This window comes from Ascidiella aspersa, chromosome 3 (genome assembly GCF_963924565.1).
Source record: "Ascidiella aspersa chromosome 3, kaAscAspe10.2, whole genome shotgun sequence".
NCBI lineage: Eukaryota > Metazoa > Chordata > Ascidiacea > Phlebobranchia > Ascidiidae > Ascidiella > Ascidiella aspersa.
Genome location: NC_139449.1, coordinates 31,006,678 through 31,027,922, shown reverse-complemented (window position 1 = coordinate 31,027,922; position 21,245 = coordinate 31,006,678). Strand labels below are relative to the sequence as shown.

Here is a 21,245-nt window from a genome sequence, read left to right as displayed (position 1 = left end):
AAATGCTACAAAACAAATTATTAAGAGTAAAATATTTATAAATTTTGGGGGGGTCATGGCCCCTCAGGCCCCTCCCCCCCCTGGCTACGCCTATGGGATAAGTACTTTTTAATTTAAAACAATCCATTGTGAAATTTGGTATTATCACTCTGTTCTTTGTAATAAACGAATGTAAGAAATCTGTTTAAAAATTGAATTATTGGACCTAACGCCCTTCATGAGTAAAAACTTACTATTTTCAGAATTTTCAAGCAAAGAATTGTGTTTATAAAACTGGGTTTGTGTAGACAAGTTTATTGCAGTCAATTTTTGAACTTAAACTATATATTTAACCCAAATTAATTACATATTAAGTACTTAAAATTATTGATATTTTATTTGGCTTTTCTTGATGGCAAAGTTTTTTCGTAAAAATCGCAAAATTCACACACTGATTTTAATTTTGTGTATCAGTAAAGACCAATAAATTGTCTAAAGATGTTTGATGTTTCTAGTTTGTATTCATCGAATCAACCTATCTTTTTGGAATTTGAACTTGTTTCATAGTAGCAATTTATAAAAGTATAATAGTTTACCAAACAATCTAATTATTTATTTTGGTAAACTAGTTTCAAGTTTAATTTTTTTAAATGCTCAAATTTGGGGAACATTTTTGTGAATTTAGATAAATATTATAAATTTTGATATTTTCTATATACAAAACAATAACATCATTTGCAATTAAATATGCCTTTAATTAAAAAAGTTTGTAAATTGGTAAATTTTAATTTATTTCTATTTCTGTTAGAAAAATCTTGTGAACAATGCACTGAATTAGTGAGATTTGAGTAATAAGGTTTAAGCTTATTTAATTATGGCTGAAGTAGGATTTCATACAAACCTGTTGGGCAAACCATCGCATGATGCTCTTGTCAAATTACAAGAGCATGAAATAAAGTTTCTAGAGGTAATCACTTTTTTAAATGCATTCTATACCCATATTTTTGAATGTTAACTATATATCATTGTAACAAAAATGCAGCCGATTATGCAAAATGGTTGCTAATATTAAATCTTATTTTTTAACTTTACCCAATAAATGTTTATGCCATAATATTCAACTTGTTTAAATTTTTTAAGTACACTAATATCCTATAAAAGTCCTATGTTGACAGATTTTTTTAAAAATATCTCTCTTCTTATTTTCTAGGTGATGAAGAAGACTCTAACGATGCGTATAAAGTGTGATCGAGAATATGCAAACTCTTTAACACAAGTGGCACTGCAAGGAGCACGGATTGAAAGTCCAGACTACAGCAGTCCTTTATACTTGGTCAGTTTAAAAGCTGCCGGTGTAAATATATGTTAATTATAGTAGTGAAAAGTTGTACTTTTTCATTTGTTTTAATCCTTGTGATATTTTGTACTGTGTTTTGCCACAAATTTATGGCGCTTGATTAACAATATATAAAATGGAAGATCAAATTAATCAATTATTTTGGTAGAATTTTATACCTTAGATTTGCACAGCACAAATTTAATATTCTGAGTGTAAATTAATCCCACCAGGGTCTATATCTGCTTTTGGGAATGTCAGACATTTGACATTTTGTTAAACTAAATGATGTCATTTCTATCAAAAACAAGAAAAATAGAATTTGAATTAAATCTAACTTTCAAAGGTATTGCTTTTCGTTTCTTTAAGGTACAATTTGCTTTAAATTTAAGAAGTTTATTGCCCTTTGTTGTTAACCTACTAATTTTTAATAAAATCACCTTTCAAGTTAGAATTGCAGAATGGGTTGCAAATTATTACTGAAATTCCCATATTTATTTGGTTTTGGATCAGCATCGGTCCCACCTTATATCGAACATCGGCTGAGTTATGATGCTGTCACCTGGCATTGGATATCGACTCTGATCCGATATTTTTCTGCATCTCTATATGTCAGCATGTTCAATTTTCATAAAAGTAAATTAAACCTCAAATACAATATTCGGGCTACTGTGATGCTCAATAAAAATGTTTAACCTTAGCTAGCAATTGCCTAATTTCCTAAATATAAACTTTTAACTCCAATTAGCAATTTCCTAATTTCCAGGAAAAGCGGCTTGTTTTTACAAACTATTTTATTACTGTTTATTTTCTCTAGGCATGGAAGGAGATGATTCAGGAGTTCACCGAAGCCAGTCAGACGATCAAGAAAGGTGCTGAGCAGCTGCAAAGCTCTGCACTGGACAAAGTTGCCGGACTTATAAAAGACAAAGTAACCATGAAAAAGTATTACCTTGACAACCGGGACAGAATTGATAGTGACCTGCTTAAGGTAGAATTTATAATTGAGTTATTTTATTAAAAATAATAATTTTAATTGTAGGTTGTTCAATGTTCATACAGAACACCTTATTGGTGAAAATAGGCCTGATTTAATTATCTGTTTTCCCTTATTTCTCAAATGCGTTAATGTAATAAGGTATATTTCTATCTAAAAATCGCCTTTTTGTTGATGTTTTACATGCACAAATTTATATGTGTGCATTTTATGTAATAAATTTTTATTTTTAACAGTTGTAAAAAAAATAATATTATGTCAAAATTCAGGTAAAATTTTTCAAGTGCTAAATTATGGATACCTGGAAGAAAAGCATTACCCAAGCCTTATGACTTTTTTATTTCAGGTGATTCATACAGAAATGGACAAAAAAGGTTTAAAATACCAGAGCTTAGAGACAGACGTTACAAAAGCAAAAGCTACTTATGAAAATGCTGTCAAAGACAAAAAAGGTTTGTAGCTTGTAACCACAATAAAACCAGGTTTAATCAAAATACAATGGTTTTCAAACTTTCTTTTTGTTTTCTGCACAACAAAAAAATAAAAAAATATGTCGGAAAACAGCTTCTACAAAACAACAATTTAATAACTCCACAGTTGCCCTTTAAAGTTTGCCATATAGATAAATATATTAATATTATCAGTTGATATAGATAGCGTTCATTCAAGTTTCCAATGCTTGTTGTCTGTTTGGCCTACAACCAGGTTATTTCTGAAAATATAAAAAATGTATGTTAGTTGCTGCAGAATCTCTCAATGCATACGGTTTGAGAATCAGTGCTTTAGACCCAGGGCTACAATGACTTAAGTCACTGTTTTCAAATGACTTGACTTGGTTGTAAGTCATTGAGTCAAATGACTTGGGTTGAAATTAAGGGTTTTCATTTAGTATTTTATTAAGAAATTATGCTATTTATCTCATTTTTTGCACTAAAGCGATAAGATTGATACATGTTTTTTTTTTTTGTTTTTTTTTATTTCTAGTTAGGTATAGTTTTTATGTGGATGGGCTAATTTTAATTGTTTATTGTTTTATTTTATATAAGTGATTTGTCTTGCTCTAATAATGACTTGACTTGGACTTGACATGTTATTTTTTGAAAAGACTTAAGTTATTTTACAAATGACTTGACTGGGACTTAAGTCATTTGAATGACTTGTTTGTAAGACTTTTTAAACCTGCCAAATGTAGCAATACCACGTTTCCTCTTTATCAATTGTTTTTAACAGCAAAGTTGCAAGCCATAGAGAAAGCGCAGGACAAGTACCGCAAAACAACCATGAAGTTCCATCACGCTCACAACGAGTACGTTCTTCAGGTTATGGAAGCGCAGATTCATCAGGATCAATACAGGTGCAATATGCTTTGTGGTTTAACAATGCAGGACACCCACAACATCCAAACCTACCTGACCGTATTACGACTGGCTAATAATAAATAAAAACTTTGTGGGCTTAATACATTGGTAAATATATAAAACTGATTCTTTTAAAAATTTTCTGGTAAACTATATATATTTTACATGTAAAATATTTTAATTGTTTATTGCTTTTAAAATTGTCCCCTTATGTTAAAAACATATTGTCATAAGCATCTAACCCATTCTTGTGTATTTCAGGCGAACCATTCTGCCCAACCTTTTAGGCGGTGTTGAATATTTGGAGAACACATTTGTCGACACTGTGTAAGTTGTTGGTTAAGATAAGATTAAATGTTTAACTTTGGCTTCCCATTTCTAACAGCAGGACTTTGCGACAATATAAGTTATGATCCAAATAAAACCACAAAGGTTGTAAAAAAGATCCAAACAACTTTATTCAACAAGAGTAAAAATACTGTATAGTTACACAAATTGCATCGTTATGCTAAGATTCTGCAACCACAACATAACACAAAAAAAAATGTTTTAATCTAAAAGATCAACAACTAGAAATGTTGGAGCAGGCTTATATCCTGATATTAATAAAAAATGATAATATTATTATTATTTCACAACAAGATAAGTTATGTTTACGAAATTTGCAGGAAAGGTTTGATCTCTGATATTTTGGAAAATACCTCACCCTGTCGTGATGAGCTCATTTCCAGCCACAAGGAGGCCGAGAACAAGTTGAGAGAAATTGATCCTTACACAGAATATACCGACTTTCTGGCAAGCAAATTGTGAGTTACTATTTTGAGTTTAATCATTTTGTTTACCTGAATTTGGAATATCTTTCATATACAGTCATTTATGATATACATTGGTTTTATTTCTGAAGAAGGACAGTGATTAATTAATCGTAGATATTTTTTTTTGAATGAAGTACTCTTTTTTCTTGTTTTGTTACCGGTGGTTAACTTTATTTAATTCACTCATATGCCTATTTGTTATATGTAAGCTGAATACACAATATATAAACTAAAATAGAAGTTTTCTAAAAAAAGATTTGAAATATGATCGGTAAATGAAATTTGTCCCAAAACATACACAAAAATTTTAAACTTTTTCTACACTTTGACGGTAGCACTTCTATTTTGTTGTGAAGTTAATCTTCCAACCTCCTTCTAATGGCATTTCCTGCTTGCCTTGTGACTCATTTTACTACTGGCCTTAATACAGTGGCAAAGTATGTGGTTGTTCTTGTTGTTTTCTGTTTATGCACCTAACAACATAATCCAGTCTCAAGACTTAAATGTAAATCGTCACCAACAGTTATGTCTATTATATTTATCTGAATGTGACCTGTAACCAAACAAATCAAATACATCTCACCAGCCCTAGTTTCATAAAACTTATATTTGTTTTTTAAATATCTTCGCTAGCAAATATTTACTTATCCTACAAACCACCACTTTATTGTCAAAAAAGGTGCTTTGTAGAGTTTGTGTGCTATGTTTTTTTTGTAGGATTTAACTAAATAAAGACATATAGAAGGACAGTCAGACATAGTCTTTAATGTGAATTTTTACTGGTCCGTTAAATTCTTAATTTAGTGTAGGCTGGCATATTTTAGATGTTTCGTACCGTATTTTTTTAAGGAATTTGAACTTTAACCAAACAAATCAGATACATTTTTTGTTGCAATGCAAATAAAAATACTGCAATTAAGGTATTTTTCTACAGCAGATTTTTTTAATATTGTTTGTATGAAAGTCAGTAATGCACATTGTTGCATTGAATCTTTTCCTTTCGCAGTTCCAGTTTAGAACAGGAAGCTCAGCTCAACTTCGATTGCCTAAAAGGTGAAGGGGCCAAACTTCCAAATAACCAGATATTTCTCAACAGTTTGAGTCTTCAGGGGATAGAGCATATGTAAGTAGGAGACAATTTTTTTATTGTGTAAGTTATGTAATCCTCTGAAATTTGATATGCAGTGTATGCAATGTGCATGTTATGACACTTTATAAAAAAACTTGAAAATATACTTTAACAAACTATCATTGTTTTTATTAGACATCAATGAAAGTTTCATTGTTTTTTCAGATGCAATTAGTTGTAAATCATGTTTTGTTTAATTCTTGAGTTTTTAATGTTTTCAGAAAATGAGTTAGTTTTCAGAAATGCCCAAATCATATATCCTCAAAATTACCGGCTCCTAATAACTTTTATCATCGCAGGGCTCAGGGCTTTCGAAGCGACAGAACGGCAATCGAATCACAAATTGAATCTTACAACCAACACTTAGCCGACCTTCATCAGGAGATTCAACAGTTTTCTGAAAATCTTTCCAACTTATCGTAAGAATGCAATTAAAAGTGTTATTTCAGTTCACAGAATTTAAATTCCTTGACATAGTCTTTTATGCCTTAGGCTTGTTGGAATTTTTCAGTTCTATCTGATGACAGAAATGATTGAATATACTTCAAACATAAAACTAAAATCTTTTAATAACATGCCCATCAGTAAAATTTACCTCTGAATTTTTTTGTTGGAACTAGGTTATTGCCTTTTTTGATAATTTTTTTTTGCATGTATACCACTTATTTTGATTTTTTTTACAATATTGTTATTGATCATATAGTCCTTCACAACACTTATTGCATGAAATTTGTAATATTTTATATCTGCATGATTATCATCGTGTTTTCAGGTTGCCATATTTTTGGTAATTATGTTCTGAATAAGAACTGTTTTAATTTTTAGTTTACACACAGCATTGTCAAGTTTACTAACTTTGGTCGTTTTATTACTTTCTAGTTCATTTTACGTTGTCTTTTTTGTTTTCTGCATGATTGAAGACGATTCTTTTCAACTGAGGCTATCAGGTATTACATACTAAGTAACTGAAAGTAATGCCAAAATTTTTTTTTTTCAAATGTAAGTTGCTGTTTTTTTGTAGAGAAGAAAATAATATTAGCTTTAAACTTCCAAGGCCCCCTAATAAAATGTCGCATTTGTTTTTCTATTGCAACTTAATATGTTTTTAACTACAAACTTAACTTAAAGGATAACCACAGTTTATCAGGTAGGTAAACGCATGTAGCCCTGTTTGTTTTTTGTTGCTGATCTAATATTTTTTAATGTAAGAAAATTCTTTCTAATCTCAAAAACATCCCGACCAACCCTTATTACTTCTAAATGTTATATTTGTGTTTTTCAATATGTTTTTAGTCAATATTTACTTATCCTACAAATCACCAATTTTTTGCCAAATAAAGATGCTTTGTAGAGAGTGCATACCATGTTATTTGTACGATTTAACTATTTATAGACATATAAATTATAAAAAGACATTCAGGCATGTTCTTAATGTTTGTGAATTTTAAGTGCACTGGTAAATGTTTAATTTAGTGTATGCTGGCATGTTTTAGATGTTTGCGACTGCTATTAATTTGATGGCATTTCTAAAACTAATAAAATGGAAGAAATAATTTTATTGTTTTTCGTCCTTTATGTATTCTTGAATAAAATCAAGTGCTTCAGCATTTGAATGGAATGTGCAGCTAGCTTTATCTTTGTCAAATTACATAACAAAAAATAATAAAAAGTTTAATCTGTTAAAGGCTTACTTGCAAATCTTTAACATGAAATACCACCTTGTTTAACCAGACTGCATGAGAAGAGACTGGATTATGTCACTACCCAGCTCCGTCAAGTCGAACAGCAAAGCCTTCTCGAGAAGCAGGGTCACCAGTTAGATGCCCTTGACAGATGCTTAAATGACCTTGGGAATGACGACCCACCAAGAGGCCTTGACCTGCCTGACCTGGACACTTTGTCCACTACCTCTGATATCAAAAGTCCAACTGAATCGAGAGTAAGTCATGCTGATAAGTGTTCAATAACCTAAAAATATTTTAGTTTATGGTATAAAGTAAACCTCCTATACCAGGGATGTCCAACCCGCGGCCCGCCTGATACTTACCTGCGGCCCACCACCTACTCTCACTTTCAGTAGCCTTTATTTAAAACAATTGTTTCGACTATTATCAAAACGTTGAGTCTAACGTCGCATGTTAACAGCCATCGAGCACTTGTGCAGCGATCATTGGTAAGCTGACCGTTTTAAGGAAATATATCAGCCAAAAGGTGTCGTGCCATGGCATGATACGGAATGTAAACTCAATTTTTCGTGCCATAAGTTGACATTTACTTGCATATTTGCGTACGAGTTCACTCACGAAGAGCGGATGTTTATAAGTTAAGTTCTCTTGTGACGTCACCACCTTTAATTTAATGGGTTTTGCGGCCCATCGAATTTTTAAAAGTGGCAATTTGCGGCCTTATAAGCAAGTTAATACTAGTTTAGGAGTATATTTGGTTGGCTAATAAATTTCACATATATTTGTTTTTAAAGAGAAACTAATTTTTAAAAGTTTTTTTATTGCCACACATTAAACATGTCACATAACTGCCTCATGATTGTTTTGTTTTCTGTAGTGTTAAATTGTTTTGAGAAGGTACTTCTACATCCTAACATTGGTAAAACGGGGAATAAATTTCGCAAACTATTTTATATTACTTAACAAATTCTATATTGGACAAGGCAAATCTGACTGCTATAAAAACCTATATTTTTTGCTGTGAAATCGATTTTTATCTAATTTAAAAAAAATATATATTAAGTTATAGCTCGAAGAGTGTAACTTTTTGACGGACCCCTTAACGAAATCTATTGTACTAATGGAATCTATTGTATCCTAGCGTACACCCCAAGCAATGGTTCCCGTAAGTTGGTAAAAACTTATTCTAACACTCTTTCCACATTCTAAAAGTTTCATTGCATTGAAAGATTTTCCTCATGCAACTAACTTCAAAGGCGTGTGCTTCCAAACAGCATGACAACAAACTTGCCATATATTTTAGTCATATTTTACTGCATTGAAGGCAGTTGTTATATTTTTGTTTATTTATTACTAGTAATATTAGAGTGGTCATTCCATTGTATATTAAGTGTAACTAATAATATAGTTTATATGTTCTTATTGTGTTTTATTCAATCATCATGTAACCTTGTTCACAAGTGTTTTTGTCTTAAACGATTTGTGTTTTATAATGGTTTTGTGAAGACCTGCAATAGGTTTGAAAATACTGTGCTTATTTTCATTTCTATATTAGGCATTCTTGTTTTGTCTTTATGTGTTTCTGGGTACATCATGCACATATCTGTAATTTTTGCTAGTTTGAACAGAGGATTTCTAAAACATCTCAAAAGCATTGATTCCGTCTCACAGATGCTTTACAATAACTGTGTTATACAAAATTCTTCGCCGAGTATAATTTTTATAGGTTTATAGAATAAATAGATAAAATTTTAGTCAATAATTTACAAATTCAGGGAAAATATCAGTGTTTCAGTGTTTCTAGTAATAAATACGCCATTTTAACAAAGGACTGTTTTTTAGGTGGGAAACATGTGTTGCGTTTTACGTGCAATGCGTAGTATTTTGTTAGAGTAGCAATTGTACACTCAGTAACACACATCTTCACTGTATTGGCAATGTAAATAATAAATATCTAAACGAGATATCAGCCGAATTCTAACCGCCTTGGACACAAATCAGCAAGTATTTTAACATTACCTTTCGTATTACTATCCTATTTATTTTTAGGCATCATCGTTAAGTTCAAAATTCAATTTTAACAAAATAAAGTCCAGCATGCCCAGCTTGCCAAAGTGGAGAAACAACAAAGACGAAAACAGGGTAATTGACTGCTCCTTATTAACTGCATTGTGCCAAAATATTACTAATTTGTATTTTTAACCTGTTGTATTTTAAATAGTTTTTTCGTAAAAAACAACAACAACATCGCACGGTAGCATAATATACAAACATAGGAAAGTTTTTCGACAGCATTGTGTTGTTTTATTAATTGTCAACGTGTTGTCAAAAGAAAAATATTGTATGGCACCCATCGAAATACAACCGAAAATATTCGGTTTTTATGGACCCCTTAGCCAAAAATGTTCGCGAACCCTGCTGCATATATTCATAACAGGTGATTGTCAGATGTTATTAAACACATATGTTTGTGTGTGTCTTTCACAGGTGATTGTCTTGTCGAAAACTGAGCGCGAACAAAGCTGGTTCCATGGCGCCATCCCGCGGCCAGAGGCGGAGCGAATGGTTCAGAAGGACGGTGACTTTCTGCTGCGCTCTAGCACCACTAGCGGCGAGTTCGTGCTCACCGGCAAGTCGGCCAATAAGATCCGACACTTCAAGTTTCAAAAGACGGACGAGGTCCGGTATTGCGCGTAAAATAGCTTTTTTTGCGGTTTAGCTGTAATTGAATTCGGATACTCTCTCGACAGCAAGTTGTCAAGTTTATCCATAGAAAATTCGACTCGAACGATAAAAATAGGCAAATTTAGAGTGTTAATTGTTTTTTCTTACCATTTCTTTACATATCGGCAAACATCAGTGGTCCCTGGGGTACACAGACCATTACCAGTCATTAAAAGCGAAGTTTGTTTCCAGTCCGTACAAGAAACATTTATTTATTTTGTTATATCTACAACGAGTTGAACTATTACCTGTTGTTAGATTGACAGTGTGTTTGCTAGAGCCAACTTGTATGTAAGTGCATTGTGACATATTTAATTGTGTAAGCATTCTATGACTTGCGGTCAAAGGTCACTGAGCACATGGTGCCTTGACATTGTAGTTGTCCTTACGGAAGTTGGTGTTACTGCCATGTCGAGGTAGGAGCTGATATAAGTGTTTGGCCTTGAAGTTTAACTTAAACTGGTACTGTTTCTGTTTCAAAACTTTGTTTTGGTTTTGCGTTAAGATATGAATCCACTTTTATTCGCGTTAAGATATGAATCCACTTGTGTAAGCCTTTGTGTTATTAATAAATTCCTGTACACTAATAAAGACTTAAATATCGGATCCAATCCATTAGTTCTCATTTGTCTTCCACTTCCAGGGCTTATTCCGCTTCGATTCGGAGGCTTTTCCCTCCATTGTCGAGCTGCTTAACCATTATTACGTCAACAAACTGGTGATCACCGCCGCCACCAACTGCCTCCTACTCAACGCTATTTGCAAGGTTCGCCCACTTCACTGTTTTGTTATAGGACTTCAAATACAAATATGGACCTATATAAAACACTTCGCCTGACTTCGATTTAATTTAATTGAGTTCCGTGTGTGTGTCTGCTTCTTTTTTTAAAAACTTGACGAAACAAAGTGCCAATTTTACAATTTAGTTTACAAAAATGTTTTTTTCTATAGTTAACTTGCACGAACACTTTTCGAACCGTTGTAGTGAGAACTAAAGTTAATCTGTGTACTTTACTGTTTTAAATTGATTTAAATTTAATAATTTAGGCGCTTCATGGTGTTTTTCTAATATATTTGCGGTGAAACTAACTTCTAACTTTTCTAGGCTTTAAACAGTTGTTGCCGAATGGTTGGATGCATTTTTGCTCTACAAAGTATAATAGGCTTACCACAGTTTAAAAAGTTATCACAGGGACTTTAGGTTATTTTGTAAATTCCCTGACTGACTATCGTAATGGCTTATTAAATCAGCCTTTTACACTATTGTTTACTATGAGTTGAAAATATATCAACTTGAACTCCATAAAGACTGCGCTTATTATAGTATCCCAATACCAACAACACGAACAACATCTTTTTCGACAGGACAAGTGGCAGCTGAGCCACGACGACCTTGAAATGGGCGAGAAACTGGGTCAAGGTCACTTCGGCACGGTGGTGAAGGCGCTGCTGAGGACCACCAATGAGTGGGTGGCCGTTAAGACGTGCAAAGAAACGTTGGACTCTGTAACCAAAGACAAGTTCCTTCTGGAAGCCAAGTGAGTAGCAACCTATGTCTGTATTCCTCAGGAGTTGTCAACCTTACTAATTTCTCATCAGCGTAAGTATTCGCCGGGTAAAAGGGGGGGAATGAAAAACAAAAATCAGAGATGATTGACAGGCCATGTTGGTGTTTCTCAACTGGACAGGGCTTGTGAAACTTTTGAGATATTTTGATTGTTTAAAATTTTCGCCAGCCTATAGTATTGTTTTCTGGTTATCTGCCTTGAAACGCATTTGTTAAATGTTTTGCACCCAAATAACGATTGTGCCTTTAAAGTTTTTAAATTTCCACTATACAAATAGCATAAAAGTACAATCTATAACTCCTAGCTATCGCAAATTTTATTTGGCTTGACTTCAGTCTTGGGAAAAAAGGAAAAAGTTGCTTATCATCGAGTATTTGGGCAAAACCTATAGTAATTTGAATTTACGCAAATAAATAGTGACTTTATTATAAACTAAAATTATTGTGTTATCACGTTACACTGGAGTTTAAAAAATATAAAATGGACCCATCGGAAGACCTACACTGTAAGTTGTGCCTTTTTTAATCCATTGGGAGAAATAAGAGCACTGTCAATTTAAGAATATATCAGCGATCTCCAAATGAAATTGAATAAATCAGTAACAAATTTCCAAAAAGTTGATGTTGAGTTACGACGTCTCGTGCCTTTATCAAAAAAAGGCTTTTCTCAAATAGAGCTATTGTAATTCAATTTCTTTTAAATCGAACTACGACGGTCGCACAGCAAAGAAAAAGTACAGTGGGATTAAAAGTGAAAAAGCGGACGGAGAACCACTACGCGAATAGTTCAAACGAAAAGTTAGGAAGAATGGGGTGTGTCGAGGCGGTTTTCGAAGCCCTGTGATTTCATTGAAATTATAGGATAAGTGATTGAAATACCCGATCAATGCGGCATTGACTTTTCGGATTCGGGAGAAAGTTCATACTAAACTATGTACCATTTTGTCCCGTTTGGTTGGGAGTCTGCTGGTAATGCTGGCCTGCACAACTATTTCCCCACGCAACCCTTAATGCGGCCCACAGCGTAATTACACTTTTCGGTTTACTACTTTTTAAAAAACAATAAGTTATATTTTGCGCTTGATCACTGATCACACATAAATTGGGGTAAACCAAACTTTTCAGCTCACGAGCTGTATCTAAAATTCATTAGTTTATGAAAGACATTTTTTTTTCGGTCGAATTTTTGCCAACATCGTACGACACAGAGATTTTTAAAAACATTGTAAAAATGATTGGTAATATAGAGTTTTACCAAACCACTTTCAAAACTATTCTAACAGCAAAATAGTGTTCTGGTTTCGTTGGTGGAAGTACTACACTGCAATTTTGCTTTTAGGTATCCAGGTTAATAGGGGGCTATAAAAAAATAAGTTTTTTCAAATAAAATTTATCAGCCACTATGTTAATATTTTTCAAATATAACATAGTGGCTGAAAAACCACGTCAGTTGATTTCATTTGTCGTAGCTGGACGATAACCTTATATGTATATAGAGCACGTTGCATAGGTTATATCAACCTTACTATGCGTATCACAAATTTATTTTCACTTGGTGCAATCCTTGTACGTGGAGCATAAGTGTACAACCTTTTTCTAAAGCTGTAAGAAACCTATATAACTAAGGCAACATCGGGTATTTCAGTATACTGTAATGACCAAAAATTGTCAAGCAGTGTCCCGACGTACCAAAATTGTTTTGAAATTGATGACCGTTCATGAATGTCAATGACAGCTTTTCTCCTTAATTTTTCAATTTTAATAATGTTTTAAACTATAAACGTTTTTTTAACGCGTATGTACAATGCTACTTGTGCCCGCTAAGTTAACAAATTGGTTTTTCTTGTATAGTCTGTCGGTACAAAGTTCAGGCCAGATTTTCGACCACTATAATAAGGCCTTTATGTAGCGATCGTGCAGAACCTCACTGCTCTATGTTTAACCTTGCGCTTGTAACATAACTCTCCAATCAAACAAGCCTATAAGTAAACATAATTCCCGTTGGCTGTGTTTGCTTTGGGTTGCTCGAGTGTGTTTTCGCGAGGCCCTGAACAATTTTCGATGTCGTTGACCCCTTTTTTTAATCACGTACATTTAAAGCAAAAGTGTAATAGTGTGCACTAGTGATGTGTGATACTTTACATTTTATTCCAATACCGATAACGGATATTTTGGACAAAAAGTACCGCGATCCAATACAAAACGTCATAACACAATGCATAAACAAGCAAAATAGATGAAATTGAAGCGTTCAAACTATTTTTCCTAGCTGTAAGGCTAAAAGTTTCCTCAGTGTTAGAAAGTTGGGTTACCTTCAGCTGTTAATCTACTATTTCGTGATAAATCTACTCTCCAAGGTAGGACAGCTGCAGTTTATCGGAAATTATAAGTGAATTCCAAAACTAATTTGGTGTCGTATCGGCTCTGACAACCCCCTAGTATCGGACGAGTACCGATACTATTAATTGAAATCGCGTATTAAGGCTCCGATCCGATACTATCGGACATAGTGCGGGAAAGAGTGATGTGCAGATATTATTCGCTTTAGTGTTTTCTTATTATTTGAAAGCTCAAACGATAGATGTGGGAGCCGCACGAGAATAGCTTTTTTGTTTTATATTGCTAAAAATATACACCGTCGGCAACTAAATTGTTAATTATTAACGAGTCGAGGCTTAAAAAACAACCTTTTTGCCCCTTGTTTGTTAAGTATAGCCTTTAAAGATTACGTGACTGGGACACGCATACGAATAACTTTGCGCTTTTCTTCGCTTGCAGAATCCTAAAGGGCTACGAACATCCGAACATAGTGACGCTGATCGGAATCTGCACCGACAGACAACCCATCTACATCGTGATGGAACTTGTGACAGGTGATGTGCGTCACGGCCTGCGTAATACTAACCCCGTGCCGTTGTTACCAATCTTTGTAAACACCAAAACATATCATATCACTTATCGATAGCACGTCCGGGTGGCCTAGAAAAAAAAATATCGGTAAAAATTTCCATGTAGGCAAAATAAGGCTAGAAAAACGTTGGGATGATATTCGAAATCACAAATTATATTCACATAGGTACGTCCGCTCTTCCAATACGCAGATTTCAAGACACACAATTTGATACACAATAGACGTAATTTTCCATTGAATGATGCAGTACTGAATATCCGCTTTAATGTGAACTTGCTTGTACTGAGCCTGCGTAGCTCAGTTGGTAGGGCGACGGTCCCTGTATGACCGGAGGTCCTCAGTTAGAACCTCACCACAGATTAGTTTTATTTCTAGCCTGTGTTGCTTGCATCATTGATGAACAGATTCGGTGCAATGACTTCCGGTTCACTGTTGATACGTACGGTCAAAAAGTAGCTTCAGGGGGGCTGTGCAAATTTCCCGGGGCCGTCTAATCTAAAACAAAGTCTATATAAGTGCATCACAACAATGCCATGGTGCGTATTAAAACATTTTAGGAGTGCATGACTTATTGGGAGGCATTTTGTAACCCGGCTCACATTTTTCGATACTTGTGTTCGGGATTGATTCCCATACAAAAATACAAATGCAGTTAACAGAAACTGCCTTTATAAAGTTTTAACCAAATGAAATTAGTAACTGATACAGGATAAAAAGAGCATTTATTGTGTTTTTAAACGTCGGGTTTATCTACTTGCAGGTGGCGATCTGACAAAATATCTCAAGAAGTTTCGCTTTTCGTTGCAAGAAAGTCAGCTGATGCAGATGTGCAGGGACGCTAGCTCCGGACTCGCCTACCTCGAGGAAAAGAAATGCATTCACAGGTTTATATTATATAAAACAGCGATATAACGTAATGTAAAGCCTTTACGAGTGTCGTTACGTCGTTATATACGTCATATCTGTGTTGTATTTAGTAAAATTTTAGACTACTTTTAAAAAGTAATTTTATGGTCACTTTAGGGATGGAAATTTAATCGAAATGTTTGACTCCTACCGTGTTCCAAAAAAAAAGTAGTAACATATTCTTCCTTTCCATCCGTGATAACGCGTGATTTAATGATAATACTTATCCAGTGATTCAGTGATGAAACGTTCATGTCATTTTATTTCTCCTACCCGTGATGCCGCGTGACTATGACTATGTCCATGCCGTAATTAAGGGGCAACTGTGTGATAACGGACTGTGATATCGTGAAAATCACGGACTTCGGGATGTCTCATGGTAGCACACAATTTAAGAATATTCATGACGTGATTTTTGAACGAAATGTTGGAAACATACCTTTTTATGAACCCGTGATGCGACGTGATTTATGACTATGTCCATGCCGTGATTTAATGACTATTTTTATGCCGTGATTAAGGGACGTGGCGGCTCGCAACTGCCTGATCACGGACCGTGATATCGTGAAGATCACGGACTTCGGGATGTCTCGTGAGGAGGAGGACGGTGTTTACAGCGTGAGCGGGAGCATGAAGCAAGTTCCCATGAAGTGGACGGCACCGGAGGCTCTCAACTTCGGTTTGTAAACTCGCGATGTTCAATAGTTTACTTTTTATTCCGAACAAGAACATTTTTGGCAAAAAGCCGTGGGTGTTCGATCTGATACAAATAGATTTATAATTTCAGTGCCTTTTTCCGATTGATATCCATTTTTCTTTACATTCAACAGTTAAACCCAATTTTAAGTTATTATGTTAATAGCGTCACATATAGAGTAATATATACAATTTTGGCTGACAATATTATGTTTTCTGAAATATGAACATAAATAAGATCGGATCGGCACCGATATTATCTGTATCGGACGATATTTTATTTACGTCGTTGTTGGGTTATTTGGCTTCGTTTCCATTAACAAGTCTTTGGGATTAGATATCATCGGCCTAGCTGATTGCGGAACCTGTTTTTTAAGAACTATGTCAAAACGTTCGGCAGAAAACAAAGCGCTTGCAATGTTCAGCTTCGGCTTGCTGGACAAAATGTTACGCATCTTTTTCTCGTTTTAGGAAAGTTTACGTCGGCTTCTGACGTTTGGAGTTTCGGCATCCTGTGCTGGGAAATCTTCAGCTACGCCGATCAACCGTACCAAGGCATGACCAACCAGCATGCGAGGGAACAAGTCGAAAACGGTAAGATCTTTTGTAATATTCCTACCCGCTAGAAATATTCGATACTTGACGTTTTATTTCGATCCGCTACCCTATATTTTGGACCAGGGGTCGGTAACCTACGGCCCGCGGGCCCGCCAATGTAATTCATCCGGCCCGCCGCCTCTTTGACAAACTAGACACGAGTCCGCCTAATTTTTGACCATTTTACCTATGTAAGTGCGAAAAATTTTCGCGTTTAGCGCCAATGATCTTTCTACGTCCGGTACGTTTGAAGGCGTCTTTTGAAATCGATCAGCGCTTCTATACCGTTACGCTGTGGAAGGCTGCCAAGTGCGTCGCGGACAAACGTAAAACGTATTCATAAATATTCAAAAAATTGTTCTCAAATTTTAATAACACAATTCTTAATATTTTGTGCGGCCCGCATAGACCTTTCTGAGTTTGGTTTTGGCCCGCGACTAGAAAAAGGTTGCCGACCTACATTTTAGACTAAAGTATAGCGATTGGATCCGATACCATGACGACATTGCTATCCTAAACAAACAAATAGATTGAACTTAAACGTTCAAAGGATTTTTTCTCAGTTTAGCCCAAAATTCGCTTTAACGTGAAGAATTTTAGTCACCCAAATTTTTGTTAACCTACTATTTTTTTGCTTAATTTACATTTTAAGGTAGAAATAGCCACATTAAGAGTCGAATCATGGTAAAAACACCTATACTAATTATATTTTGACTGGCACCGATGCCACCCTAGTATTTGAGGTGTACTGATACTACAACTTGGCAACGGGTAACGATTCCGATCTGATATTATCGGACGAGTCGCATAAATTGGCCTTGTCGCATTTCAGTTGAATTTACACAGGTATATTATATATTATAGTTGAAGTCAGAATTTAACTCTAAACGAGCTATGTAGTCGCACGAACGTGATAAAGTGGGTACTTCTGTGATTAAAATTCAAAAAATGGAACATATTAAGCTATAGCATAGCCAGTGATATTTTAATGGATTTTAGGTTGCCAAATTCGAAGGCCTTCCCAAATCTAGATTTCTGCATTATAAGCAGAAAGTTACCTTTAAATTTTTGTGAGGATAAAAGTAGAATAATACATTTTCACAACTAAAAAAAACAAACAATATAAGTAATTGGGCAATTTCAATAATGTTTTCCATACCTTAACTAAACTTTTGTCGTTCATTGAAGTAAACATCTTTCATTCGAATATTTCCACTTAACCCGTACCCACGAATATTTATTGGATCCTCACAAACCATTCCTTGTTTCATTTTCAAGGATACCGGATGCCGTGCCCGAACCAGTGTCCTCGCGACTTCTACCAACAGGTGATCTTCTGCTGTTGGGAATACGAGAACGAGAGGCGGCCGAAATTCGCCCAGATCATCGCTTCGATCGACTCATTCCTCAGGCGCTAGGCAAAATGTTGTAAACGTTTCGCGTGACTTCTAGGGACATCTGTGATATATTTGGGTCTCTTTGCCCTTAATGTAGGAATTATTGTTTGGAGTACGTTTTGAGGCCCTTTTTGCCCTGCCTATGGTTTATATCGCAAACCAGTGCCTCGCAAACTGTTTAGCTTGTTGTCAACTATAAAAGGGGCGACACACCAAATGCCTACACGTCTTATTATATTAGACTAGGGATGTCAGATATTTAACATTTTAATCCGATACTCGGGTACCGATTCTACCCCTTGGCATTGGGTATCGGCTCCGATTTGATATTATCGGACATCCCTATATTAGACTAATAGATTGTTTTTTTAATGCAAAGAGTTGCGCTGTAGATTTGAACATCTCTCGTAGCACGCAGTTTCATAACTACTGTTGTAAACTGAAAGATTAGGCCATCGGTCAAGTGTAAGGGATATTAACCAAGTAATCCAAAGTAGATTGCGTTTATAACATTATTCTTGCGGCGCCGCATTATACAGATTTATACTGGCCCACACGAATCTCTCGCGCTTAGCGCCAAGCTGCAAACCACTGATGTGTCAATTTTTGCCACTGTTCAAGATTTTTCGCACTTGCCAATAATATTTTAGGTTCCTTTTCGTCATCAGGTCTAGCGATTGCGTACTACGCGTTTGTGATGCTACTCGCTCTTCTGAAACAGCGGTTCTCAACCTTTCCGGTTTATTGTACCACTTGGATATTGGCTTTTTTGGCGCAAACTTGTTTTCAAAGAAATGCACTCAAAATTTAGTTATGCTTATTAAAGCGAAAATACGAATTAAAATAGCCTCGTTCCAAACGCCCGCTGCAGATTTCAGAATTTACTTAGATTTATGTGGCATAGAGAGAATACAACCTACGATATTTGGTTTTATTTTCTTAAATTCCGCATAAGGCCTGAAAGTTGGTCGCCTACCACTAAGGATATGTTTATCATAGGTTGAGAACCACTGATCTAGATTCTAGAAGTCTTCAATGTCAGTTCTTCAAAAGCCTTTTTTCTTCATTTTTATTTGTTTCGATAAACGTTTTTTTAGGTATGTTTTAGCCGCGTTTTTGCCATAACCCGGATAAGTTTCCCTATAGTTGCGTAGCGTTGTTCGATCTGCCTACATTTTTTTAATATTGCAAAACAGCCGTTCACCCGATGGACAATCCATGTACCTGTAGGTTTCTAACGTGCTTTTCACGTGTCAAAAAAGCTCATAGTATGATATGTTGTTGTTGTGTTGGTTCTCAGAACTATTTGTAGCGTTTTTTATTGATTTAAAATATCAGATTTTTGTGAGAAGCCTTGAGGTTGCTTTGCTATTTTTTGCAATGCATGTTTTGTTATTTGTGACATCGCATCGATAACTCTATGTTGATATGCAGAAATCAATCGTACTTATGCATTGTATCTCCTTTTATTAGATGATCGTGCCCTCGTTTTAATTTCAACGAAGCTGTAATTTCACTGCACTTAAAATCACAAGCATACGAACGCTTTTTGTGGAGGCACGACTTGTATGAAATTACACTGGGATTATTGTTTTGTTCGTTTTTTTCGTAAAAACGCAGTATACAACTATACATGTCGACTAGTCAGGCGCAAATTCGGGCATTTTGGATTTTAGGAACAAGTCGTATGGACAACCTGTCGTTATCATTTCATTTTTGTTTCTTTGACACTGTCCGTCACTTTTTGCACTAGTCACCGTCTTACTGCTGTTTTCTCTCTTTATATTCGTTGTACGATTTACGCGAGACCTTAAGCTTTCTTCAAATGCCGTTCATCAATCGAACTCTTCAGTTGTTTCACTTTAAAGCTTCTCAAACGCAAGTGCCTTCAAGTCAATACGTGCAATGAACGTTTATTGCAATGCTACCGTTTCTGCGCAAGTTGTACTATTACTACTAGACTTTTTGATGATCTGTTCTGAGACGCGTTAAAACTGTATGGCCAGCCTAATAAAATCTTAACAAAATTGCGATTTTTATTATAATAATTTATGTTTCTTGCGTTGTGCTATGGGCCAATCGTTTTCTTCGTTTTGCCGGTTTCGATTTTGCGTTACTGTACTGGATTTATCAAATAAAATTTCGCAAAATACAACAATGCCAATGTCGTTTGGACCAAAAGCTAGCCAACACACTAGCTAAACGAAGAAATTTCAAAGGCAAAAAAAACATATTTAGCCTCATTTTTTTAGAAAAAAAATTTTACCACAACAATAAGAATGATCTATATTTACAAAATAAAAATTAAAAAATTAAAAATTAAAAAAAATATTAATATTCAAAATTAATATTCGCAACAATTTTTAATAAAAAATAATTTACGCAACTAGAGACCAACAAAATCGCATAGCGCTTGATAATACCTTTCCAACGATGCCACACATGACTCGGTGATAGTTGAGGCCATACGCTTTTATCGTCGATAACCGATCCTAAAATTCATAAGCGATCGCGGTAATTTTTAAACGCCCGTCACTTGCCCAATTTAAAGTGCAAGTGAACGAAATTTTATCAAGACATTTCTACAAACCTTATAATGCCATAGAAAGAAAAAATAGTAAAAAATTTTAATGTTGAAAATATTTCAAATTTAGCATTTTTTATGCGTAATATCGAGTTTTTTCATCCCACCAACATCCGACCAAAAAAGACCCAAAAATCAATTTACGCAACTAGAGACCAACAAAAAAAAATTAAAATTTTTTACTATTTTTTCTTTCTATGGCATTATAAGGTTTGTAGAAATGTCTTGATAAAATTTCGTTCACTTGCACTTTAAATTGGGCAAGTGACGGGCGTTTAAAAATTACCGCGATCGCTTATGAATTTTAGGATCGGTTATCGACGATAAAAGCGTATGGCCTCAACTTTTACCGAGTCATGTGTGGCATCGTTGGAAAGGTATTATCAAGCGCTATGCGATTTTGTTGGTCTCTAGTTGCGTAAATTGATTTTTGGGTCTTTTTTGGTCGGATGTTGGTGGGATGAAAAAACTCGATATTACGCATAACAAATGCTAAATTTGAAATATTTTCAACATTAAAATTTTTTACTATTTTTTCTTTCTATGGCATTATAAGGTTTGTAG

The 21,245-nt window shown here is 34.7% G+C and overlaps 1 protein-coding gene across 3 annotated transcripts; it reads left to right on the top strand.

The window, feature by feature from the left end:
• The first annotated feature begins 792 nt into the window (after positions 1-792).
• Positions 793-20,235, top strand: LOC146161581 (tyrosine-protein kinase Fer-like). 3 transcript variants are annotated; one of them, XM_083383425.1, is made up of 21 exons: positions 793-946; positions 1,190-1,312; positions 2,133-2,306; positions 2,659-2,764; positions 3,543-3,666; positions 3,932-3,997; positions 4,339-4,476; positions 5,492-5,608; positions 5,914-6,033; positions 6,535-6,561; positions 7,346-7,553; positions 8,441-8,464; positions 9,349-9,441; positions 9,787-9,978; positions 10,667-10,789; positions 11,389-11,561; positions 14,369-14,463; positions 15,262-15,385; positions 15,929-16,086; positions 16,575-16,697; positions 17,979-20,235. In XM_083383425.1, the coding sequence occupies exons 1-21, from the start codon at positions 854-856 to the stop codon at positions 18,116-18,118; spliced, it is 2,541 nt and encodes an 846-aa protein (XP_083239551.1). In that variant the 5' UTR covers positions 793-853; the 3' UTR covers positions 18,119-20,235. The 3 variants fall into 3 exon arrangements, with proteins under 3 accessions (XP_083239551.1, XP_083239553.1, XP_083239552.1); XM_083383427.1 differs by lacking the exon at positions 6,535-6,561; XM_083383426.1 differs by lacking the exon at positions 8,441-8,464.
• The last annotated feature ends 1,010 nt before the right edge of the window (positions 20,236-21,245 follow it).

What these genes read in the sequence shown, in the direction of transcription:
- LOC146161581 (XM_083383425.1), top strand. Translation starts at nt 854, where the DNA reads ATGGCTGAAGTAGGATTTCATACAAACCTGTTGGGCAAACCATCGCAT. An exon ending in AACACATTTGTCGACACTGT is followed by an intron (nt 3,998 to 4,338) that starts GTAAGTTGTTGG and finishes CGAAATTTGCAG; the next exon opens with GAAAGGTTTGATCTCTGATA. An exon ending in CACCCCAAGCAATGGTTCCC is followed by an intron (nt 8,465 to 9,348) that starts GTAAGTTGGTAA and finishes ATTTATTTTTAG; the next exon opens with GCATCATCGTTAAGTTCAAA.